General features: G+C 37.5%; 2 protein-coding genes and 1 long non-coding RNA gene across 3 annotated transcripts in view; all 3 read left to right on the top strand.

The window, feature by feature from the left end:
• LOC124290496 (protocadherin Fat 1-like) overlaps positions 1 to 26,883 on the top strand; it is a 58,759-nt gene that overhangs the window by 9,876 nt on the left and 22,000 nt on the right. The window lies entirely within an intron of this gene.
• On the top strand, positions 594 to 1,989 carry LOC124290500. Its single transcript, XR_006901952.1, has 4 exons — positions 594 to 698; positions 1,262 to 1,381; positions 1,517 to 1,699; positions 1,885 to 1,989. It is a non-coding gene; the product is annotated as an uncharacterized LOC124290500 (long non-coding RNA).
• On the top strand, positions 8,757 to 26,745 carry LOC124290497 (cadherin-23-like). The gene is made up of 19 exons (XM_046727208.1): positions 8,757 to 8,857; positions 10,010 to 10,192; positions 10,307 to 10,429; positions 10,615 to 10,797; positions 10,924 to 11,052; positions 11,171 to 11,356; positions 11,619 to 11,747; positions 12,605 to 12,787; positions 12,906 to 13,028; positions 14,630 to 14,809; positions 15,029 to 15,157; positions 15,274 to 15,415; positions 19,658 to 19,701; positions 19,858 to 19,998; positions 20,766 to 20,951; positions 21,829 to 21,975; positions 23,944 to 24,115; positions 25,747 to 25,932; positions 26,239 to 26,745. The coding sequence occupies exons 1-18, from the start codon at positions 8,789 to 8,791 to the stop codon at positions 25,761 to 25,763; spliced, it is 2,466 nt and encodes an 821-aa protein (XP_046583164.1). The 5' UTR covers positions 8,757 to 8,788; the 3' UTR covers positions 25,764 to 25,932; positions 26,239 to 26,745.

Below are 26,883 nucleotides of genomic sequence, written 5' to 3'. Positions count from 1 at the left end.
AACAAGAATGATTTCAGGCGAACTTAGGACTCGCTTTCATCAGTGGGGTTGTCAGTATATGCACCTGCATTTCCATTTTTACGAATGTAATGTGGAACAATTTACCACATCTGCCTTTTTAGGTGAGATTGGTCGATGTGCTTTTTCATCAGTAAACACACTGATTTTTGTAATAACTGTCAATTTGGATTGAAAAACATGTTCACAAAACAAAACTCTCCTAATAAAAACACCACCTTGTAAGAACAAAAGTTTGCACAAACGGTTTTTCTTTTGCGGTTCAGTATGCTTGCTTATGAACGGGTACGTATTGCACGTGATGCTCACCTTTGTTCATAGCACGTACATATCTAAAATCAAAGTATAGTGCGCCTGAATAGCTACACAAAATCACATGAACGAAGATAATTATGAGATGGATATAAATGGTGATAAAGGTTTAAAGGTATTGCAGTACGTTCAGCCATGTGTATATCTGCATTGTATTTGCTGGCTTTCTTATAATGTGACATCTTCAGATATATGTCCGAGCTGAGGACAATGGCAGTCCCAAACTGTACGACATTGCCCTTGTTGAACTCACCATCAACCTGAACCCACCCATCTTCAACCCCGTCACCTATGGAGTGACCATTCTTGACAACAGGCCAGTTGGAGACGTGGTTCTCAGAGTGACAGCTTCAGATGCTGATAACCTGGTATGTGGCTATATTTAACTGAAATGTCACCTATTAAAAACTGATTTGATGTGCTATTTAATCTTTTTCCCCTCAAATTATTATGCTGTGAGGTTTCTTCATACATATACTTGTAACAGCTGTGCAATTTGCTCACCATTAAACCAGAAAACGTCTTGATTTGCGTGTTTAGCGGGCCATAGGAATGCTGCAAATGGGGCACAACAGACCCTGTTGCAAAAACATCCAATTGCTCCCATAATACTGTGGCAACTTGGTCCAACGATTCAGAATATCAGGTAGGACAACAAACAAGCCAAGAATAGGAAGACCATGCCCCTGACGATTGCGTCTGCGCGACAGATTCTTGCCTTTGATGTCATCGGCGTCGAATTGCAAAGAGGACTAAGGGCAGCCGGTATCAGAACCTACAGACCCAACAAATGCCTGCTGTTAACCTGTTAAATGTTGTGTGTTGACCAGTGACACCAAAGACCTTGGTAGTAGGCATGTGAGATATGAACAAAAGACAAGACCTGTTTGTTATAAGTCCTTCCTCTAAACGGATGTCTTGACTGTTTCAGCCCGGCAGCCAGGTGGTATATGAGTTTGTTAACCGGCCTGCCTTCTTTGCCCTCGATGATTTATCTGGGAACATCACCCTGGAAAACAGTGTTCTCTTTGATTCCAACACACAGTATAATGTAAGTAGTCTCAGCTTGACCTGATACCATACTGTATTTTGCCTTTTTATTTCTTTTTTATCTTTTTACAATAAAAATTGTGTTGTACAATGCCAATGATGCTTTCTTATATCAGTATGTGTATTTCTTCACCAGTTCCAAGTTCGAGCATATGACAGGTTGGACAAACCTCGAAGTGTAACAGCTGATGTGACGGTGTCTGTCATCAGGAATGCCAACGCTCCGCGCTTCCTACGTCAACCGTATCAGACAACAATCTCTGAGTACTATACTGTAGGTTCTGAGGTCCTCAACACTACAGCAGTGGATCTGGATGGGGTAGTAAGACCGTTTCTTGTCAGCTAATCACATTTGATGTTTTATGGTTAAAATGTAGCATGTTTCTTTGGTATAATTGGACATGATATAAATGCTAAAAGAAAATATCTGATAGATGCATGCATGATTCCGTTCACTTTTACAGATTTTATTAACAATAAACACTTAATGTTTCTTCTGTTCAGGATGTGCCACTGTACTCCTTTGTGAACCCGACAAATGAGTTTGCCAGCGGGTTTTACATTGACCCTCGTGATGGAATCATCTATCTGAGGAGTTCCATGGAGAGGACCCCGAATACGATCTACAATGTAAGATATAACATGACTCCAGGCATTTCTAGTGCTCTGTCTCAAGTACATTAGTTCAAAATGTTTGAAATGTATTAATGGAATCCTTTTTGTCTTAAATTAGAAAAGCAGATATCTTATAGGATGAAGAAACAACTTAATAATTGCATCATTTTGTTCAGTTTTCACCACCCCTATTAGTCTCTACAATGTAAACTATAACCATCATCACTCCTAGTATTCCTAGTGTTCTGTTTGAAGTATATTCATACAAAATATTTGAAATGAATTATTGGAATCATTTTTATTGAAATTTAGAAAGGCAGATACCTTATAGGATGAAGAAACAACTTAATAATTACATCATTTTGTTCAGTTTACACCACCCCTATTAGTCTCTACAATGTAAACTATAACCATCATCACTCCTAGTATTTCTAGTGTTCTGTCTTAAGTATATTCATACAAAATATTTGAAATGGAATTATTGGAATCATTTTTATTGAAATTTAGAAAGGCAGACACCTTATAGGATGAAGAAACAACTTAATAATCACATCTTTTTTTTCAGGTTACCATCTCAGCAACGGATCAAAGACTTGTGTCTCCCCGAAGTAGTAGTACATATGCCGAAATACGAGTGGATCTAGATGACACCCCACAGTTCACCCAGAATCCATATAATCGACCGATTCAGGAAAGCTTTACTGTTGGCACCTCAGTCATTACTGTCCAGGCAGTTGATCCTGATCTACAGGTGGGTACTTCTTGAAGAAGAATGATAGATATTTTACAGTTATGGATGGAAATTGATTTACTGAAACTAATATATCTTTCATATTTCAGGGTGATATTCGTTATGGCATTGATGGTCTCTACCCAGCTGAGTCCTTCTTTGGCATCAATTCCACATCTGGAATAATATCGCTCCGACAGGACATCAAGAATGAGCCTCTTCAGCTGTCCAGCTACACAGTAAGTACATGAGGATATCTTTCCAATGGACAAACTTGAGTATTTAAAGCTGAATAACACACAAAGTCTTCGCAGGGATTTGTTTGAGCTTAGACGCACAAAATACTGATAATAATGAGTAGTTTTCTGTTACAAACGAGTGGTGTTTCCACCCAGTCTTAGAACTTTCAGAAATTGTATGTCTTTGCGTTAATGTATTTTGTCGCGTAAACCAATGTTTCAGTTGCGAGTATTTGCTTACGATACTGCACACCCTACCCGCCGAGGATCCTCCAGCGTTCTTCTTAGCCTGGTGCGAGATCCCAATGCACCACGCTTCATTCCAACTGATCAGTATGAAACAACTGTGGATGTGAACACGCCAATTGGGGATAGGATTGAAAATACCACTGCAATTGATCTTGATGGAGTAAGTATAGCTTACAATGAAAAAGTAATAAAATGTTGTTCTGAGGATGTTATAAAGTGGATGTTGATGATCATTTGTCAGTGTATATCCTTGATGTTGGAATGCAAGTCTATGTCTCAGTATGCAGTAGTGTTTTGAAAAGATATGCATTGTAATGATTAGTTAGTACTATAGTATACTGTTGTATGTTATCATCAGTTTTTGCAGTGTTTGTTACAAGACCCTGATGTCTTTAGGCTAATTAGATATTTGTTATAAATTTGCATTGTACTGCACTTAGGGTATGAAGACTTGATATGCCATGCTCTCTTTAGTATATATAGAGCTATAGTTATATAAAGCTTTATTGTGTTCATGATTTGTAAAGCCACAGGGCCTTAATGTTCAGGATACATGTCCAGAGGTATATATTATCTATAAAAATAAAGAATATATAGAACAGCACAATTTATTGCCGAGTTACCTTCAGGATCTGTGAAGTGTTTGGGCAAAATTAGATTAATTTCAGAATATGTAGATGGGCTGTTATGTGATATCTTGCTACTTTCAGGGTTTGTAGAAGTGGTGTTACGTAATACCAGTTTCTTGACATGATGCAGTGTACTTTTGCTATGACCTGTTCTTGCCTTCAGGACACAGTGACATATCGTGTGGTAACTGCCTTCACCAACACTCTGAAGTACTTCTATCTTGAACCTGACACTGGGGATATCCATGTCCGTGCTCCGCTCACATCAGCACCTGATAATTTCTATAGTGTAAGTAACAACAAATGTTATTCAATATTGTGATATATCAAGAAGTATTTCTTTAACTAGTTGTCATGTCATTTAGACATGTTACCATTAACTATACTACAACAGAATTCTAAAGATGCTTATGAATTTTTTATTATGAATCTATGGTCCTATAATTTTCCTTTTGTCAAAGATCAATACTAAAGTAGCATTGAACAACGCTACTGAAAGCAGTAGCAATGATTAATGCACAAAGTCAGTTTATTATTATGTAGTGCTCACAATAAGTGGCTATACATGCCTTCATGAATTAATGAGCCCAGTCCTTAATTAATCCAGTCCTTAAATACGGGGGCGGTGGGGTAGCCTAGTGGTTAAAGCGTTGGCTCGTCACGCCGAAGACCCGGGTTCAAATCCCCACACGGGAACAATGTGTGAAGCCCATTTCTGGTGTCCCCAGCCGTGATGTTGCTGGAATATTGCTAAAAGTGGCGTAAAACCAAACTCAGTCAGCCTTAAATACCAAGGCTGCCTCTGCTACAAGGAAAAACCGATCAGACCATGCAGGATTCTCTTATGTACATATCCTCTTGTGATAGATAATAACTATGTACTACACAGGACCGTAATGGTAGCGCGTTTGTAAGTATTACTATCAATTTTAATGTGTACATTATGAATACATTGTTTTATTTGAACTAACATATTGAATTGCTTTGAGATTTTGTCAGTGCTTTATTGAACCTTTTAACAACCCGCCAGTTTAGTCCAGTGGGCCTGAAAGGTTCATTGTAATGTCATATTCTCCCTTGTTATCATAGTCATAGTTATTAAACCATTTGCATTTTTTGCTTATCCAGTACCGCCTGATGGAGTGAGCTGAAAGTTGGTTTAGTTTCTAACCATAAGATGGTTAAGCTTATTCTAGGATGCAACCTGTTGTCATCTTTGATTTTCTGAAATTGTTTTATCAGAAACTACTTTCCAGGTTGAAGGTTTCGGGTGATTGAATGATAAAAGAATTATTAGTATATTGCTGTTTAAATATCCTGAGTAATCTGACATTTGTGCTTGTAGTGTTTATTATAATAGTATTATTTTTTGTTGTATAATAGCAGTCTGGCTTTATCACATGTTTGACCTGTGCAAACAACCCAAATGCATTCCCTCCCTTAATGTATGGTTGTTCTCTTAAAAAATGTACTTTTGTTATGAAAACCTATTGCTCTAGATGAGCTGCACCATTCTTTTCAATTAATTTTGAACAAAAACAGCATAATGTCTTTCAGTGGCATTTAGAAGTTGTACATTGATGTCCAAGATATTTTTATGGATTAAACTTCTTTTTTAATTTCTCTCACGACGTTTCGAGACCATTCCAGGTCCCTTCATCAGGTGAACTGGCAGTTAGGACTATGACGTCGTCACTATGACGTCATAACTGAGTTATGACGTCACAATGCAAGTGACATCACAGTACACTAGGGAGAGTACTGTATAAGTTAGTTTATTTATTTTAGATAGTTCACACTAATTCTACATTTTATTTATCAGAACAGTTCCTCCTGTGCATATCAGCTTATTTAGGCTTACATTTGTACCAATGTTTATTATTTAGCATGAATTTTCATCATTATGTAATTAACTCTTCAAACTCACTTATACAGTACTCTCCCTAGTGTACTGTGATGTCACTTGCATTGTGACGTCATAACTCAGTTATGACGTCATAGTGACGACGTCATAGTCCTAACTGCCAGTTCACCTTAAAGGTCACATAAACCCTAGGGGTAATAATACATAAATCACTAACTGGCATCGTTATAAATGAAACCCCGTCATTAAAACTACTCATTTCGACCTTTAATTGACTTAAATCGACCTTTTGACAACAGTGCACAATTCTCACCCGCGAACGAAATTTCAACCAATCAGAGCGGCGCGACTCTGTGACGTCATATGAGGAATAGCTTTGAGGGCCGATGCAGAATTCATCTACATTTTAGGGGTAAATTATCTTGTTTACAGGCTTGTATAAACCTGAAATCGTGACAATTGTTGTGGAAAATGAAAGCTATATGTTCTCACAATCTACTGGCATTTAATTTTGTCTCCTGCTTTGCCTAGTTTCCGAGTTACAACTTGTTTTCATAGACGCTTCTGTCACAATTGATTGGTGTCGTTAGGCCCTATTTGTATAATGACTGATCCAAATTGATCCCATTTCTGTGTTTTTTTACCTCGATATTTAATCATGTCATGTAAAAATCTGTTTGTATTCTCAACACAGTGTCGGCCCATAAGTTTTCACATGCAATACAGCAATTAATACTCCCTTGTTGTAACCCGTGTTAGGTGGTATAAACCTACACATGTTATTTGTCATCATTCACTTGATGGTCAGTTAATGAATTTATAACAGGTATAATTAGTGGTAACACACTTAGATTACCCGACAAAGGTTCCCATTTGGCATTTCTTGTGTCTGGAGTAAATATTCAACATTATGAACATCGATCAAAGGATTAACCGATAACACGCTGATTGATTAATTACTTTTATCTTACACAGCGGAATTGTCAAAAGGTAGTGTTTATGTATGTAGATTTACTAATCTATACTGAATACACTCTGCCGTGTCGGTGTCTGCGTAAAAACAACGTCCTTCTTTCAAAGGATTAACCGGCAATACATTGATTGATTGCCCATTATTGGCTAACTAAATTACTGTTTTAATGAAAGGCGGACATTATGCAATTAGTTGCCAGGTGTGCTATCTTGGGTGACCAATGAGACTATACACCAATACCTGAAAAGATTTATCACTTTTTCGTATATTAAACTGTTAAAAGACACATCATTTGGAACAGTTTTGTGGATATTGATGGATACATTCCTCAAACAAGGTAATGGCCTGATATTGTTCCTATAACTTTAATCTGTTTTAATTTTAATATTTGCATTTTGTTTTTAATCATTTGTCGTAGCATTCAACAGAATCATTGTTTTCGCCGTGAAGTGTAATGAGACAGACAACATACACTAGGGTGTGTGCGAATTATGATTCACATTGGCAAACTATAAAATGTCTAGATATTACAGTTCTGTTATAAATTCACTATAAGTATCAGCAGATCGTCAGCTTTTATTTAGTTTCAAAATGCATAAAGTATGATAATAAACTAATTAGGATTATAAGACCAAATATAAAGACGCACATTGACTAGTATCTACATACTGGTGAGTGGACATTAACCATGTGAATGTAGCAAGAAATTTATCGCGCAGTATTGTGACTTCGACCCCCACCTCGCTTCCGTGGAAGAAATCGTTATGTTATAAGTTGTGTCATGCAAAATCCGTTTGGTTATGATTCCAATACATATTTAACTACGAGTAGAAAGTAGTTTTGATTTTCTAACTTGATGAAAACAAACTATAATCTCATTAATTCTAACAGACTTTACGATTTTCAAAATGGCGGCGACTTCTGTCGGGAACATCCGCCAGTCTGTGGATAAATGCTATTTAGGTTTGTTTTCACCGAGTTACAAAATCAAAACTACTTTCTACTGGTAGTAAAATATGTATTTTATTGATGGCCAATAGGATTTTGCATGACATAGCGTATAACATAACAATTTCTCTCCTGGCAGCGAGGTGGGTGTCAATATAATACTACTTACAATATTATTGTTACTTCGACCACAACCTCACTTCCGAGGAAGAAATCGTTATGTTACAAGTTGTGTTATGGAAAATCTTTATGGTCATCAATCATATACATATTTTACTATAACTAGTAAGTAGTTTTGATTCTTTAACTTCCGTGAAGCGATCTGAACACAAGTAAGATATCGTTTCAGGCTTCCACAACGCTCGCTTCGCACTCACAAACATAACCCATTTAGCACGAACTGCGGGTCCTGTGGAAATCTGTGCATGGTGACACCATCACCCGACCCCTAGGAGCAATTGACGACAAAGCAACGATTCGGCATGTCGTCGTTCATGTCGAGAAATCATCAAAATGATGAGCGTGCTACACACTTTCTATACAACTAACTGAAAATCGTTCCTCATATGACGTCACTGCAGTGCTCTGGCGACAGAGTTACGTAACCTGTCTGTGGTTTCGTTGGCGGGCGAGAGGGAAGCAGGCGACTTTTTGGCCACTTTTAATCGCTCGGTATTAATTAACCACAAGTTTTTAAAGAATAAATTTGGTGTTCCGCATAAGACTAACCACAAATCTTTCATATGTAATGGTTAAAAGAGTAACAAAACAAAGTTTAGTGGTTCTTTAAACTAATGGGTATCCTGTCAGGTTGTCAAACGGTGCCTTTTGCTATTTAAGAATTCTTTGGTTTTATATTTTTTTCCATTTCCACTGACTGCATCAGACTGCTGTGTTTGAGTGTCTCTTTGGACTTTATCTTCTAAACTACTTTGTAATCGTTCATGAAACTGAGCACAAATCGTGTATAGACTGACAGATTTGATAGGAATACAAGCAGATGATTTGTTCATTTGAATTTGTAGGGGATTTGTTATCTTCTGACTTTTGTTTAATGCTTGCATGTCTCCACTTGTTTAACGTATGTTTGTATATTATTGTGTTCAGGACAAGTTGACTTTCAACATCACTGGAGATGCGCGATGCCAGGAAACCTTCTACATGAATCCTGACACTGGTGTAGTCCTCCTTGGCAAGAATCTGCCTGTGGCCACTACTCCAAGTTTCACTGTGAGCTGTCCATCAAGATGAAATTAAATTGAGTTTGAAATTCCTAAAAAGTATTTTCAGCCCTGCATTCACTAACAAAAATGGTTTGTACTGGTGTCTTGGTCGTCAAAGCCTCATGGATTAGCACTACAGAAGTGCATCCATTTTGGATACAAGCTACATACTGTCATGAGTTTGAATTCCAGACTCACCATTATTATCCTTTAGATACATTAGAAGACTTTTGATTGGTTAATAGCCAATGCATATGTAACCATACTATAAGTTTCACAGTTAGCATAAATCCTTCTTGCTTTTTTCCAACAGAGGGACAACCTTGACAGTTTGTGACCTTTGATTTTTGAAATCCAACACACCTGGAGAATTCATCAATCATTATCAATAAAAGTTCTTTATTTCATTTTTTTAAAAATAGGTTGCACCTAAAGATATATATTAAGATAATACTTCCCTCAAAGCATAGTTTTATACGCTTACAAACGTTCTGTCCCTTTGAATATCGATTTGATAATGTTTGCCTGTGACAATGACCATGGTGAAACACTTTGCTGCCAAAACTTTGGTTGAAAACAGTTCCGGAAAAACACCAGAATTTGCCACCTACCCAATCTAAATTGTAATCAGCATCATGACATGGCCATTTGGTAGGATGGGATGGTACAACTTGTCTTAATCCATGTTTCCTGAGGCCAAAGGAAGTAAGAATACAAATGGGCAGTAACATCCCATGCCACATGTAACGAATAATGTCATGATGTGTGATTTATCATCACCACGCAAAGCATTTCACAAAGTTGTAATCCTGTAAGATTTGCATCAAGTCAAATTTTCCTACGACGTTATAAGCTTTGTTAAATAAACTCTTCACTCATTCTGTCAAAACATTCTGTATCAATGAGCAAGCATTTTAAGTAAACATAGAGTACTCTTCGAAAAGAGTTGAAAGCATGACTGTGTGTTAAGTTGATGTGAGAACATGAATAACATCATAAATGGGAAACAACCCTTGATAATCATTGTGGGCAAGACCAAAGAATTACTCTTAAGGAATTTTATCAGCTATGCAGCTTTATATTTTATAACTGCTTGAACTGATGCTGTCATCAGGATAATCATTAGAAGTGTCTACCAATAATTCAATCACTGTTTCAGTGTAGCATCCAAGTAACAGACAATGGCTTCCCAACTGCAAATGTGGATACTACAACACTTGTAGTAAATGTTGGCTCAATCCAGTTCCCTCAGTTTACACAGAATGAGTATTCTGCCACAGTTGATGAGAAGAACCCACTTGGTACATTTGCTGTTGATGTACAAGCCACAAAGAATCCCCCAGTAAGTTTGTGATATATTGTAAAATTTCTTTTTTAATTCATTCAAATGTGTTCAATAAATTCTCAAAGTTTGATGAGAGTAAGTTACAATGAATATTCTCTCTCTCTCTTTCAGGGTAACATGGTGTATGAGGTTGTTGGAGAATACCCAGCCCCAACGTTCTTCGGCGTCAATAACCGCACTGGTAGAGTTGCCATTATCAATGATCTGCGATCAGATGGCAACCGCGAATACAAGGTACGTAGATGTTCAGACAAAACATTTCATATTTACTAGGTACTGGATTTCACTTTTCCTTTTTATCCTTCCCATTTCATTTTGAAAATCTATTATACAGATGTATGAAAGTAATAATTTTGTGAATATACTAGCATACTCAATTTTGTTATTTGTGTCACAATATTTCTATTTTCCTTTAACAGCTCCTGGTGGCTGGTTACGATTCACTGTACCCAGATCTGAGAAGCACCTCGACAGTCCATATCACTGTAAACAGAAATGGATTTGGCCCTGAGTTCAGCCCTACCAGCGTTAGCCTGAACTTGCCAGAGACAACCAGCACAGAGTCTTGGTCCAGGCCGATCAATGTCACGGATAGGGATAGTGTATGTAAAAACTAACCATCTTTATTTTGCTATTACTGGGGGATTGTATGTCTTAAAACGGAAATCAAATATATGTGGCTATTGAAACGGAATAATAGTTGAGAATGTCTCCTTTATATTTTACAGTCCATGACAACCTGTGAGATCAGTGGCACTGCCAAGGCACAAGAATTCTTTGCTGTCGATTCTCGCACTTGTTTGCTGACTCTGAAGAAGAACTTGACAACAGACACTGACGGTGCAACAAGATATGATGTGAGTTTGGAAATATTATAAGCTATATTACCATATTTTTGATACTTTTCTTTGCCATGATGAATATATCTTATACAGATGCTAATAGTATGACTGCTGTCTGTGTGTGTTGTTTCAGATCACCATTATTGCTAAAGACAATGGTAATCCTGCTCGAACTGGTACAACAGTGGTGACTGTAAATGTTCCCCGTGACACAGCCATTCCTATTATCCGTAACCTGCCTGCATCAGTGACAGTTGAGGAGTCTGCACAACCTACAGATCTCGTGTACACCATCGATCCATTTGATGCAGATCTAGATGTATGTTGACTGTCAGCTTTATCTTTTTATAAAAATAACAATATACTGTTACAATTTCATTCTTTCTTTTCCTCACCTTGGTTATGATTCAGGCACAACGTAGTGGAAACATTTAATAATGCTGAAAAAGCAAATACATATTTATACTTTCTCAGCATTCTTGTTATACTAATGTGTTAAGCTGTGTGTTTATTTAACCAGTGTTTCATTTTTGTTTTTTATTTCTCATGTATTGTATGTCAATTTTTTGTCTTTGTGATAGGGGAGTATACGATGCCGAATGATTGGAGATTGGCCTTCATCAACTTTCTTCACCCTTGATAGTGCTACTGGACAAGTAAGGATCAACAACTCTCCAAAACTTGATACTATGAGCAGGGATGAATACAAGGTAAGGATTCTTTGTTTTGCCAAAGGTACAGTCATATATCCTTCTTTCAATGTTTCTTTCATGGTTATGTGAACTGTCCAATCAGCTGCCATAAGTTAATACATCTTGTACAGAATTATCATGAGATTAGATAGAGAAAACTGTTTGAAGTTTCACAGACAAAATGATGTATCATTGTGGAAGGTTGATATTACTTAATTTTGTACATGAACAATAATACATAATTTAGAACACATCCATTCAAGGGTAACACCTTGGGAGATATTTAACCAAACTTGCCTGTCATTCAGTACTGTATATGACAACAGATAAGCCAGTGTCATAGATAAGCCGAGGCCATAACTTGACCCTTACTTTGACAGGTCTCTTGCCTATCATTACATACTTTTTTCTTGCATTCGATCTGTACTTGTTACTGGCCTGTCATTTTGTACTTGTTTCTTACCTATCAGTTTAAGCTTGTTACTTGTCTATTGTTCTGTACTTGTTACTTGACTATCGATCTCTTCTTGTTACTTGACTATCGATCTGTACTTGTTACTTGCCTATCGATCTGTACTTGTTACTTGCATGTCATTAATAATAATAATATTAATATAATATAGGTCATTTGTAATGCACTTGACTCCACAACACTTGGCAATGCTTTTAGTGAAAACACAAGACAGTACTTGTTACTTGCCTTTAGTTCTGTACTTGTTGCTTGCATATTATTCTGTACTTGTTTCTAGCCTATCAATCTAAATGTGTTCCTTGCCTATCATTCTGTACTTGTTATTGCCTATCGATCTGTACTTGTTTCTTGCCTTTAATCTTTACTTGTTTCTTGCCTGACATTGTGTACTTGTTACTTATAGGTACGATTTCAGTGTTATGATACAGCTTGGCCAGATAATAGGGCAGAGAGTGTGCTTACCGTCAATGTCCGACGCAACCCTGCATTCCCAGCATTTACCAACACCCCATACTCAAGGAGCATTCCTGATACATTCCCCTTGGGCAGCACCGTATTTCAACTCTCTGGACAGGACTCAGATGGGGTAAATTTGACTCGGAGATTTAGAAATGTCTGCAGATTGTATTAAATTTAGTTAAATCATCTGAGAAAGGAACCTGTGAAAGAGGAAGTGTTACAACACGATATTTTTTTTCTTCTAGGATATTGTAACCTTCAGCAACCAAGGTACCGACACAGACAAGAGCTTTTACTATGTGAACCCAACAACTGGTGTTGTTGTGTTGCTGAAAGACTTGAGATCAACTGACCGCACATCATTTGAGGTAGGATGATGTTAGAAACTCTTGGTTAGGTGATGAATCTGTTTGACTTTTTGTCATGTTTAGAGAGTCATGTTTTGATGTATGAAGATTTTATTAAGAATATTATCAGATTTCATTATTGTATAGATTCCAGAATGTAACTGGCCCCAAGTAACCCAAGTAACTCTTGCCTTAAAGGTCACATGCAACCAAAAAATCAAACATAATTAAAACACAATTATCACTTCTTCATGACATATAATATGCATTGCTGATTATGAAAAAACAAATAAACAAAATTATAAGCGTATAATCGCAAATCAAAAGTGCAATATTTTGTACTTTGGTTTACCTCCCCTCGAAACGAAGCAGCCGGGATACCGAACCCAGTCAGAGCGGGTGGGTGTGCACTCAAGTGTAACGGCTGGTTCATTTGCAGATGCCGCCTTCACGGCTAATTGTGTGTGTTTATATAGAGATGTTGGGTTTTGTAAATACATGCTCATTTTTTTGTGTATAACATTTTGCAATCAACAGACATCATAACATGTCATGTGTTCAAGTATCACACCTGCCTGTCTGTGTAATTACATAATGTGACAGAGACTGAACTCGGGCCATAAATCAATGCGTTTTGTTTATGGTGTATAGCCTGATTGGTGCTAAGTTCAAATTGCATGTGGTCAGTGATCACAGTTGTGTATTGAATATTGTCATTAGCGGACAGGCAGGCAGACACACAGGTGTCAATAAAACAAGACATTGAGTTTAGTCTGTGACAGCGACATATCTATATCACAGTTAGAAATTGTGTCAACGCTAAATAATGACATTGCTTTTAAGTATCGAACTGAGAAAGTGACTCGGTAAGAAGAACGTGTGGTGAAATAGACAAATGAAATTATATAAACAGTTTATTTACTGTCATTACATAAAAAAAGCTCGCGCCTGCGAGATATCAACAAAACATTATGAAAATAGCTCACACCAAAGCCTTCACCGAGTATTCACCAGACAGCCCGCTTCCAAGTTGCGCGAACCTATTTCACTGCGCACGTGCTATGAGCGCAGCCCAGCTGTTGAAACCCGTATTCCCCAGAAAAGTCTGGGGAACATTAGTGAAACGTTTGAACTCCGATTTCGCGCGGTTTTTTTCATCGCGTTATTTTTCAACTTTATAAGTTGAATTTGCATTTTTGACGCTTTGTTTCGGTAAGTCCATACCAAAAGGTATCAGAATCTGCAAAGTTGTGTTTTACGTTGCATGTGACCTTTAAGACACAACTAATACGATCAGTTGATCAGAGTCAATGATTTGGTTAATTCTGCATCATCGTAACTTGATTGTGCTATGTGCTTCAATTATCAATCACTTGTTGGTCAGATCCAGTTCAGTTATATACAAGCATGAGTTACATGGACTTTTTATATTTTAAAGCTTGTGATTGATTGAAGTGATGTGTTCAAACTAATTAAGGATAATTTAACAAATGAAATGATTCGATCCAGCCTCACATGAGTGAGGAAAGTTTATGTTAACTTAAACATTGTGATTTTGTTGTTTTATTACATTTTTAAGTACACAGCCCAGGTCTTTTACCATTTGAATTTGCTCATTACAGATCCCCATGCGAGTTTCTGATGGTCGTGGAAAAAGTGGTGATGCTATTGTGAGGATAACAGTGACAAAGAACAGTGGCCCACCTGTGTTCAGCAATACACCATATGAAACTAGAATCCCAGTCACACAGCCTGTTGGAACTCGTGTACTCTCGCTCTCCGTCAATGATCCTGATCGCGTGGTATGTTCACAAATCAGTCATGACTTAACATTTCAACTGTTTGTACCGAAGTTGCTTAATGTATATTTTGTCTAGTTAATTCAAAGTGTGTTCCACTATCCTGTAAAAGGAACATTCATTTTACTTCTGTGCTTAGTAATCTGATTTGCTACAGTATGATTTATTATGTGAATGTTTGTAATATAAACTGTTTCCATAATTTGAATCTTTTATACACAGGGAACCATTGTTTGCCAGCTTGAGGGGTACGAACCTGGACAAACCTACCTTGATCTTAACAATGTCACACATGCCATCACAGTTCGGGCCAACCTGACTCTCAACCCACAACCTGATGTCAGTTATGTGGTAAGCCTTGTTTTAAAGCTTTATTTCTTTGAACAGAATATGTAATATTTTCTCTCACAAATATTGTCATGTTCTGAGAATTGGAAAAGACTTCTTGCTTCCTCGTCTCATTAAAGCTCCTGGCGAAGTGCTTTGACTCTGGTAACCCAAGTGAAGTGTCTTATACTACTGCAAAGATCAATGTTGAACGCAATCTCGCCAGCCCACGATTTTCACCAACTCAGTACACAGCTACCATCAATGACTATGATCCTAAAGGAACAAGTGTTCTTGCTGTCACTGCCACTGATCCATTGGTGAGTACAATAATCCATTTAATTGTGATAATTGAAAAGTTATATTGATTCCTCCATCTTATAAAATTAAAAATGTGAAATGCCATTTTTGTCCTAAATTCTCAAAGTTTGATGACAGTAAGTTACAATGAATATTCTCTCTCTCTCTTTCAGGGTAACATGGTGTATGAGGTTGTTGGAGAATACCCAGCCCCAACGTTCTTCGGCGTCAATAACCGCACTGGTAGAGTTACCATTATCAATGATCTGCGACCAGATGGCAACCGCGAATACAAGGTACATAGATGTTCAGACAAAACATTTCATATTTACTAGGTACTGGATTTCACTTTTCCTTTTTATCCTTCCCATTTCATTTTGAAAATCTATTATACAGATGTATGAAAGTAATAATTTTGTGAATATACTAGCATACTCAGTTTTGTTATTTGTGTCACAATATTTCTATTTTCCATTAACAGCTCCTGGTGGCTGGTTACGATTCACTGTACCCAGATCTGAGAAGCACCTCGACAGTCCATATCACTGTAAACAGAAATGGATTTGGCCCTGAGTTCAGCCCTACCAGCGTTAGCCTGAACTTGCCAGAGACAACCAGCACAGAGTCTTGGTCCAGGCCGATCAATGTCACGGATAGGGATAGTGTATGTAAAAACTAACCATCTTTATTTTGCTATTACTGGGGGATTGTATGTCTTAAAACGGAAATCAAATATATGTGGCTATTGAAACGGAATAATAGTTGAGAATGTCTCCTTTATATTTTACAGTCCATGACAACCTGTGAGATCAGTGGCACTGCCAAGGCACAAGAATTCTTTGCTGTCGATTCTCGCACTTGTTTGCTGACTCTGAAGAAGAACTTGACAACAGACACTGACCGTACAACAAGATATGATGTGAGTTTGGAAATATTATAAGCTATATTACCATATTCTTGATACTTTTCTTTGCCATGATGAATATATCTTATACAGATGCTAATAGTATGACTGTTGTCTGTGTGTGTTGTTTCAGATCACCATTATTGCTAAAGACAATGGCAATCCTGCTCGAACTGGTACAACAGTGGTGACAGTAAATGTTCCCCGTGACACAGCCATTCCTATTATCCGTAACCTGCCTGCATCAGTGACAGTTGAGGAGTCTGCACAACCTACAGATCTCGTGTACACCATCGATCCATTTGATGCAGATCTAGATGTATGTTGACTGTCAGCTTTATCTTTTTATAAAAATAACAATATACTGTTACAATTTCATTCTTTCTTTTCCTCACCTTGGTTATGATTCAGGCACAACGTAGTGGAAACATTTAATAATGCTGAAAAAGCAAATACATAGTTATACTTTCTCAGCCTTCTTGTTATACTAATGTGTTATGCTGTGTGTTTATTTAACCAGTGTTTCATTTTTGTCCTTTATTTCTCATGTATTGTATGTCAATTTTTTGTCTTTGTGATAGGGGAGTATACGATGCCGAATGATTGGAGATTGGCCTTCATCCACTTTCTTCACCTTTGATAGTGTTACTGGACAAGTAAGGATCAACAACCCTCCAAAACTTGATACTATTAGCAGGGATGAATACAAGGTAAGAATTCTTTGTTTTGCCAAAGGTACAGTCATATATCCTTCTTTCCATGTTGATGTGTTTATCACTTGTCAAGTGTTATAGGCATGGTTATGTGAACTGTCCAATCAACTGCCATAAGTTAATACATCTTGTACAGAATTATCATGAGATTAGAGAAAACTGTTTGAAGTTTCATAGACAAGATGATATATCATTGTGGAAGGTTGATATTACTTCATTTTGTACATGAACAATAATACATAATTTAGAACACATCCATTCAAGGGTAACACCTTGGGAGATATTTAACCAAACTTGCCTGTCATTCAGTACTGTATATGACAATAGATAAGCCAGTGTCATAGATAAGCCGAGGCCTTAACTTGACCCTTACTTTGACAGGTTTCTTGCCTATCATTACATACTTTTTTTCTTGCATTCGATCTGTACTTGTTACTGGCCTGTCATTTTGTACTTGTTTCTTTCCTATCAGTTTGAGCTTGTTACTTGCCTATTGTTCTGTACTTGTTACTTGACTATCGATCTCTTCTTGTTACTTGACTATAGATCTGTACTTGTTACTTGCCTATCAATCTGTACTTGTTACTTACCTGTCATTAATAATAATAATAATATAATATAGGTCATTTGTAATGCACTTGACTCCACAACACTTGACCATGCTTTTAGTGCAAACACAAGACAGTACTTGTTACTTGCCTTTAGTTCTGTACTTGTTGCTTGCATATTATTCTGTTCTTGTTTCTATCCTATCAATCTAAATGTGTTCCTTGCCTATCATTCTGTACTTGTTATTGCCTATCGATCTGTACTTGTTTCTTACCTTTAATCTTTACTTGTTTCTTGCCTGTCATTATGTACTTGTTACTTATAGGTACGGATTCAGTGTTATGATACAGCTTGGCCAGACACTAGGGCAGAGGATGTGCTTACCGTCAATGTCCGACGCAACCCTGCATTCCCAGCATTTACCAACACCCCATACTCAAGGAGCATTCCTGATACATTCCCCCTGGGCAGCACCGTTTTTCAACTCTCTGGACAGGACTCAGATGGGGTAAATTTGACTCGGAGATTTAGAAATGTCTGCAGATTTTATTAAATTTAGTTAAAACATCTGAGAAAGGAACCTGTGAAAGAGGAAGTGTTACAACGTGATATTTTTTTCTTCTAGGATATTGTAACCTTCAGCAACCAAGGTACCGACACAGAGCTTTTACTATGTGAACCCAACAACTGGTGTTGTTGTGTTGCTGAAAGACTTGAGATCAACTGACCGCACATCATTTGAGGTAGGATGATATTAGAAACTCTTGGTTAGGTGATGAATCTGTTTGACTTTTTATCATGTTCAGAGAGTCGTGTTTTGCTGTATAAATTAGGATTTCATTAGGACTAAGTTATCAGATTTCATTATTGTATAGATTCCAGAATCTAATTGGTCCCAAGTAACCCAAGTAACTCTTGCCTTAAGAGACAACTATTATGATCAGTTGATCAGAGTCAATGATTTGGTTAATTCTGCATCATCGTAACTTGATTGTGCTATGTGCTTCAATTAGCAATCACTTGTTGGTCAGATCCAGTTCAGTTATATACAAGCATGAGTTACATGGACTTTTTATGTTGTAAAGCTTGTGATTGATTGAAGTGATCTGTTCAAAATAATTAAGGATAATTTAACAAATGAAATGCTTCGATCCAGCCTCACATTAGTGAGGAAAGTTCATGTTAACGTAAACACTGTGATCTTGTTATGTTATATTACTTTTTTAAGTACACAACCGAAGCCTTTTATTATTTGAATTTGCTCATTACAGATCCCCGTGCGAGTTTCTGATGGTCGTGGAAAAACTGGTGATGATATTGTGAGGATAACAGTGACAAAGAACAGTGGCCCACCTGTGTTCAGCAATACACCATATGAAACTAGAATCCCAGTCACACAGCCTGTTGGAACTCGTGTACTCTCGCTCTCCGTCAATGATCCTGATCGCGTGGTATGTTCACAAATCAGTCATGACTTAACATTTCAACTGTTTGTACCGAAGTTGCTTAATGTATATTTTGTCTAGTTAATTCAAAGTGTGTTCCACTATCCTGTAAAAGGAACATTCATTTTACTTCTGTGCTTAGTAATCTGATTTGCTACAGTATGTTTTATTATGTGAATGTTTGTAATATATACTGTTTCCATAATTTGAATCTTTTATACACAGGGAACCATTGTTTGCCAACTTGAGGGGTACGAACCTGGACAAACCTACTTTGATCTTAACAATGTCACACATGCCATCACAGTTCGGGCCAACCTGACTCTCAACCCACAACCTGATGTTAGTTATGTGGTAAGCTTTGTTTTAAAGCTTTACTTTTTTTAACAGAATATGTAATATTTTCTTGAACAAAAGTTGTCATGTTCTGAGAATTGAAAAAAGACTTCTTGCTTCCTCGTCTCATTAAAGCTCCTGGCGAAGTGCTTTGACTCTGGTAACCCAAGTGAAGTGTCTTATACTACTGCAAAGATCAATGTTGAACGCAATCTCGCCAGCCCACGATTTTCACCAACTCAGTACACAGCTACCATCAATGACTATGATCCTAAAGGAACAAGTGTTCTTGCTGTCACTGCCACTGACAGTGATCCATTGGTGAGTACAATAATCCATTTAATTGTGATAATTGAAAAGTTATATTGATTTAAAATTTCAAGGTTTAGCCACTTCATTTCCTCAATCTTATAAACTTAAAAATTTGAAATGCCATTTTTGTCCTGAGCCTCAGGTGATGTACTATGATTTTAACAGGCCCCAGAGAATCAAATCATGTTCAGCCTGAGTGACGGAAGCCGTGCTGCCAATGACTACTTCACAGTTCACCCCTTCACAGGTCTGATCACAGTCAGTAGGCGTGTGTCTGAAGATCCTACCACACAGAACAGATACATAGTAAGCCCCATGCACAGGCAATACCTAACCATACAGGCAACACCGTAACATCAGTAACATTCCTAGTGGCAGTTTCTGGCTCGGGAAAACGAGAAGACTGTGGCGAGGAAGAGTAGTCCCCAATTGATAGTGAACGTAACCTCAGCAGTTTGGCTTCGCTTTATATGAGAATATTGAACGTAATCTGGTACACAAGGTCCCCAGTGTGCAAAGATATCCAAACAATCTTCCAATGACGACAGCCACCAAACAATGACGATGACGTCACACGCTCAATGTTATGCTATCAAGAAGTAAAATCACATCCATTTACATAGTGACATCATTGTTTTGGTGTTTTTAATTAATTTTCTGTGATCTTATCTAGTTTTCATTATTATTGTCACCTTGATAACGTGAAGATATGGCAAGCACATTTTATGAAAGGTCACCTTGGCAGTTACTAGTGATTAGGAAGCTAAATGTCGTCATCCATTCATAAACGTTGTGTTGTGTATTGTTGAACCACAACGGGAAAATATTAATCCATTTGACAATACAATGGTGAGATTTTATAGTGTGTGAGAAAAAGATTACTTTACTCGTGTCTCACAGGTACCATTCATCTTACAACTCGATGTTTCAAAACGTTTCTAACTCGATTTCGCCAGTTAAATACACCTTGAAACAACTCGTTGGAAGATCAATGGTATCTGACAGTCACTCGAGCGGTAATATCTATGTTTATTCTGAAAGTAAATCATGTCTAAAAATATTGTGATCCCAAGGTGACAGTCCGGGCGACTGATGGAGGTATTCCTAGCAAGTCCGACACGACCACTGTTCGCATCACAGTCAACAGGAATCTCTTTGCTCCTCGCTTTGATCCAATTAATTACAACATCACCATTTTCGAGACTCAGTCATTGGGATTGTCCATCTTCCAAGTGACTGCTACTGATGGTGACAGCAAGGTAACAAAATGGCTACTATGTTATTATTTGTTTCTTAATGTTATGTTTCAGTTGTAGTGAAGTTGTTTCCTGTAACATATACATATGTTTCTGTTACATATGTTCTTTGTTCAGTTGTTGTTTTTAATAATTATCTGGAATTCTGAATTTAGTGCATATGTTGCATGATATATCTTGTGACATTTGTTAAGGTTGCGTCCTTAATGACACAATCGTCTTATTCATTCGGACACTTAGAACAGATTGATTTGAGAATCTCAGTGGAAAATGCTATTTTATGTTGAAACAAGACAAATTAATATATTGGTTCAAGAGTTGTTTCCAAAAGTTCTCGGTGACCCGGAACAAACCATTTAAAACAACGACGTGTTTGGATTTGAGCTTAAATGTTCAAATCTTTTGAACTCCATAACATAGTAGGAGAAAACAGATCACTATCTGGGTCGATGTTACTACTGGTGGACCTGAGTCCCTGAGTTTTATCATCAGATCAGAAGTATTTGTCACTGCTGACTGAAATTCAATAAGCAGCAAATAATAGACGTAATAACTGGTGTCTATATTTAGGCGTATGGAAAGGGTTTTGTCTCCTATGTTGGATGGGGTCAGGATGTACACACTTGATCTTGCTTAAGTCCTAACATTCATAACTGCCATGGTTGTGATTGGTCTCTATACAAACAACCGGTTTGGTTGTGTTGATAAAATGGGTTGCCAGTTTGTGAACTTGACTTTGGTGATCGATGAGTATTTACGAAGCCCAAATTCACCATCGACGGGTGTTACAAGAAGTTGGTGTCATAGGTAAAACTTCTTACATAAACATGTAAATGTGCACATAGAACTCATTGACATTTCAATCTCTGTCTGCACCCAGGCCCCGTACAACACTGTGCAGTATGAGGTCAACAACCTTCTTTCCAGTACTACTGGACGACTGTACTTCATGGTGGACCGGAACACTGGCGCAGTCAGCCTCAGGTGCTTTCTGGAATCGGACACAAGCTACACTGGAGTATACACGGTGAGTTGAATCATTCAACGTGGAGGAAAGCGGGAAGAAACATCACTGTGAGAAATAAATACCATTCGGCAAATTCTTAATATCATTGTAAAGTTAAGAGATCATGTATTCATTTCCGTCAATTTAAGTCAAGGGAAGAATATATCCATATCATATCATTCTGATCAGTTATGGTATTATCGTTCAATAACCGTCAAATAGCCAATTTACCCACCTGAACTTGAAATTAAGGAGACAGGTGAGACCGCCCCAAATGTTCCATATTAGGTCTATGCATAAAGCTTCAGGGTGACAAAAAAATACTCCCCACAAGGATGTATGACAAAAGGGATGATGTCAACTTTACAATAGGAAAACCAAGTTGTATGGATAGTCAACTTCTTTATTGAAATGCGTGCGACGTTTCGGTGTAGGTACTAACACCGTTGTCAAGCAAGCGATACCAAAAGTTGTAACAAGGAGAATATATACATAGCTGCATAGTGAGTATATACAATTGACAAGGTTGATATACACTGGATTGCTAATTAGTGATTTGGGCAGAGTAGGTTGATGTACAGAGTGATAATGATAAAACAATATGCAGAATGAGTTTATACAATGATGAGTTGATGTCCACTGAGATAGTAATCGTGGGTTGAAGAGAGTAGGTTGATGTACACATTGATTGGTTGTGATGACAATACACAAAATGGAGCATGGAAGCCAGTTGGACGAGGTATGGGTGGATTACTAGTGATCTCTAATTCGGTGGTGATAGGCCGAGGAGATAAAATAAATTTGATCACCGTTCATGGTGGGGTTGAAGCGTTGAATTTTTATGGCTTCAAGAATTTTCCTAATCTTGTAGTCTGCTCGGTTGGTTTCCAGGATGTGGATGTTGTTCCAAAGGATGGCATGGTCAGGGTTGGCTTGGGTGTGGTCGGGTATGGGGGACTTGGAGTCTTTTTTTCAGGACTGAAGTTTTGTGCTCTTTAATTCGTAGTGGGAGTGGGCGAGATGTTTCACCTCTATAAGAGTCTCCACATTGGCAATGGATCTGATAGACTACTCCTGTGGGGTCTTCTTTTGTTGTTGATGGGGTTCGCCTGCGGCTTGGAGGAGGGTTTGGATGGACTTGATAACGGTGTTAGTACCTACACCGAAACGTCGCACTCATTGCAATAAAGAAGTTGACTATCCAAAGAACTTGGTTTTCCTACACCTATACAACTTCTAAAATGCCTCTCATAGAAGTTAACTTTACAATAGTCAACTTACCTTTCATGTCGAGCAATAGTCCAACAACTCCAGCCTTTGGTGTTTACATTTCACAACTTTTGTGGTACAATCAGGATTTCAAAGAGCGTCATACCACTCTTGCTGAGAAGTTGCTTGGATCAAGGTTACAACATTCAAGGCCTCAGTAAAGCTTATGGTATACATGTGGAGGACATTTCCAAATTTGATGCATAAGTGACAAAAAAGACGTCCGATGCAAATCCCTAGTTTGACTTATACCATACGTTCACGAATTATTTCAGGTGAACAGTAGCCTAGACTTGGGAGGATACACCTGGTATCATCACTATTTCATAGTGATTCATAAACACATGCTACATCGTATCGCATTGGTGACAATCACTGTATTGCCTTATCCAGATTCGATTTGTTTAGTCAACATCGTATGGCTGTAATACCACTGAACCAAAAATATACTATATAATATAATATACACAAATATACATTCGACTCTTTCTTGTGGGCGTGGAAAGGGATTTGTCGCTTCCATTAATAGAACAACAGTGGTATTCCTGAGTTGTATCACCCACCCCTCCATATGTCCCTGTAAAGGAACCACCACCATTGCTTGCCTGACACATACCTTGCCCATCGGCTCTGCTGATGGAAGTTGTGATTAATAATTAATATCCAAACAGATGTCATAGATTGCAGTTTCATAGCAATATTAATTCGTCATTTTCCCAGATTGTTGTTGACGCAGTAGATGGAGGTGGACTAAGGGCTAATCCGCCTGCCAGAATCGAAATCACCGTGGACAGAAATACAACGCTGCAGCCACCCAATGATACCAATTCCATGTCACCCAGAGCTTCCCTCTGTTGTCAGGAGCCTCTGCCACCGTACTGGGGTGGAAGCAGTAAGACCTACATCACTTGATGTATATCATATGAGTTCTGGGGTAATTGCCTCAAAGGCATTCGGGTTTATGTTCAGCAATGTAATTTACACAGTCACTATAACTAAATACTTCAATGCGCCATACTTTCTGGTTTATATGTGTTACTATTGGGTTTATATAACTAAGTCTCAAAATTGCAAAATGTATCCTATGAATATTTGCATTCTAAATGAACACTTTGTTATACAGACGCTTTAATGTTACTTTCTATTGATGATGAAATTAATTTTAGTTGTTTGTATATTCTCATATAAGCGATCGACCTTTACTATGTGCAGTGAAACTTTGAATCCATTAAGTCCATTCTATATGTCCCTCACCGCTTCTCGGGTCCGGTAACTGTCAATGAATGAGTTGGATGGATGTGTGTGTGTCTGTGATGATATACTTATTATTTTGTTTATTTATACATGTATCGTTGGTATTTTTCTTGTGCAACATCAAATTTCGAAGGGTAATCATGTTCATAATACTACATTATGATGCAGTTTTGTTTTACACTCTTTGTTTTACTTATATACTTCCCTTTAAACTACATCAAGCTCCTTAAACTAAACCTGGTCATCCTGAATGAATCAAGGGCTTTGTGACTTTATGTTTTACTTAGACACTGCTTTGAACTAAACCTGGTGATCTTGAACAAATCAAGGGCTTCGGTGCTTTCTGCTTTACTTATACACAGCGATTTTAACAAACACAGCTTTTGACACAGTTGTTTCACAGATCATTGTTTTGTCGTTAATTACTGATCCAAGCATTTTCTCAATTTACAGATACTGGCATTACTTTGGAATGACACTCACCATCATTTTGTTCATATTGGGTTTTTTCTTCAGTTAATTGCATTATACCTTTTTCTGGTACAGTATCCATTGTATCAGGTAAGTCAATAAAATCCCACAGGTAAGCGTAAATGTGAGCCAAGGATATACCACAACTCACCATGGCCATAACGCCCCCTAGTGGTATAAGTACGTGTAATGACGGTCGAGTCAAAGAGTCGACTCATCAAATATCCAAGTGAGTTGGAAAGTATAAGTTGAGTATCATATACCCTGATATGATGAAACTAATGATGTACATTACATCAACAAAGAAGAGTTTACAGTACATTAGTTTTGTTAGTTTGACTACTATTAAGGAGCAAGGGTTATTGTCATATATATTGAGTTGATTTTAGTTGATGTTTTATGTGGCATCGGTATTGTTTCAGGCGTACATACATACTTTAATTGCACAGTCTAAAGGAGTTTCTTATAATACATATTTCTTCATTACGGTGTTATTTACAAATAGAAAAGTCATAACACCAAATTTTAAACCAGACTATTTGTCACATATACATAGTAACAATTTATGATACAGACATGTATATACAGTATTGGGGTAAATGAAGCTTATGTTTGTTCTGTCAGGTAACTGTGTTTCAGTCAGAAACCAATCTACAAATGACATGCAAATTATGCCTGCATGTTTTAAGCATATATATTTAAACTTTCACATGACGAGAGCCATTGTTTGAAAATGTATGTTCCGCAGTCTCCTCAACAAAGGTGGCTTATATATATGAACTATGTAAACCATTACAGATTTATGTTCGAGCTGAGGACAATGGCAGTCCCAAACTGTACGACATTGCCCTTGTTGAACTCACCATCAACCGGAACCTGAACCCACCCATCTTCAACCCCGTCAGTTATGAAGAGACCATTCTCGAGCCCAGGCCAATTGGAGACGTGGTTCTCAGAGTGACAGTTTCAGATGTTGATAGCCTGGTAAGCGGTTGTTGTGCAGTCAGTTGATATTACACAGACAGCTGATTCTGTTACAAAGTAGATATTTTCTTAACAAGAATTGTTTTTGTTTCTTAAAGATATATTATACTCAAGGGTAGGTTCCAACAATCAAAGATTGAGAACATTTTGAAATGCATGTATATAGAATAGAATGTTCGGAGTATTGAGCGGGACACATGCAACCAATAGGAATATGCATCATGCAATGTTACCTTCATGCATGAATGTAGGGAATAATTGATACTTGATAAAAATATTTCATACTTTGATTTGTATTTAATACAGGACAAGGGATACACCGAAGAGGATTCGGCATACCTGTTTCCTGAAAAATACCGTGCCAATGTTCAAAGTGTCAAGCCTCCAAAACACATGCATGTAGAGTCCCCTGCTTCAAAAGCGTGTCGTAAAAGTCGACTTACGAGAAGCGAATTGAATCTATACATGACCCGGCTAATCATGTGACCTTGTTGATCATGTGACCTGGCAGATCATGCGATCTGACTGATCAGGTGACCTAGACATGAGTCATGGTGGTTTTAATGGAAATAAGACTCTCGGTAAATGTACAAAGTATGAATCGATATAACGCAAAAAAAATAAGATAGTTACTTCTGATATCTGTACTGTTTTGAACATAAAACTTCTTGACAAACACTTTATATGATGAAAAGTAGCATAACTGAAAGTTTTTTATGTAAACTTGCCTTAAACTTAAACTCAGAACCTTTGTACATTGGTCATCATAAAAACGAATGGACATAGTTGAAACCAAATAAACATTTGCCGTCATATTATTCCTTGTTGTCTGTTAGTATAAGGTGACAGCTATTAAATCTCCGGAATCCCATCACCATAACCCAGGAACACACCTGTCACATTTCTAACTATGTCGAATTCAAATAAATAGTGACCTCGTTTCCTGAATGT

The sequence above is a fragment of the Haliotis rubra genome, unplaced genomic scaffold, assembly GCF_003918875.1.
Source record: "Haliotis rubra isolate DU_JTF1 unplaced genomic scaffold, ASM391887v1 Scf468, whole genome shotgun sequence".
In the NCBI taxonomy this organism is placed as follows: Eukaryota; Metazoa; Mollusca; class Gastropoda; order Lepetellida; family Haliotidae; genus Haliotis; species Haliotis rubra.
The sequence above is the reverse complement of the archived record's forward strand: the minus strand, read 5'-3'. Positions and strand labels throughout refer to the sequence as shown.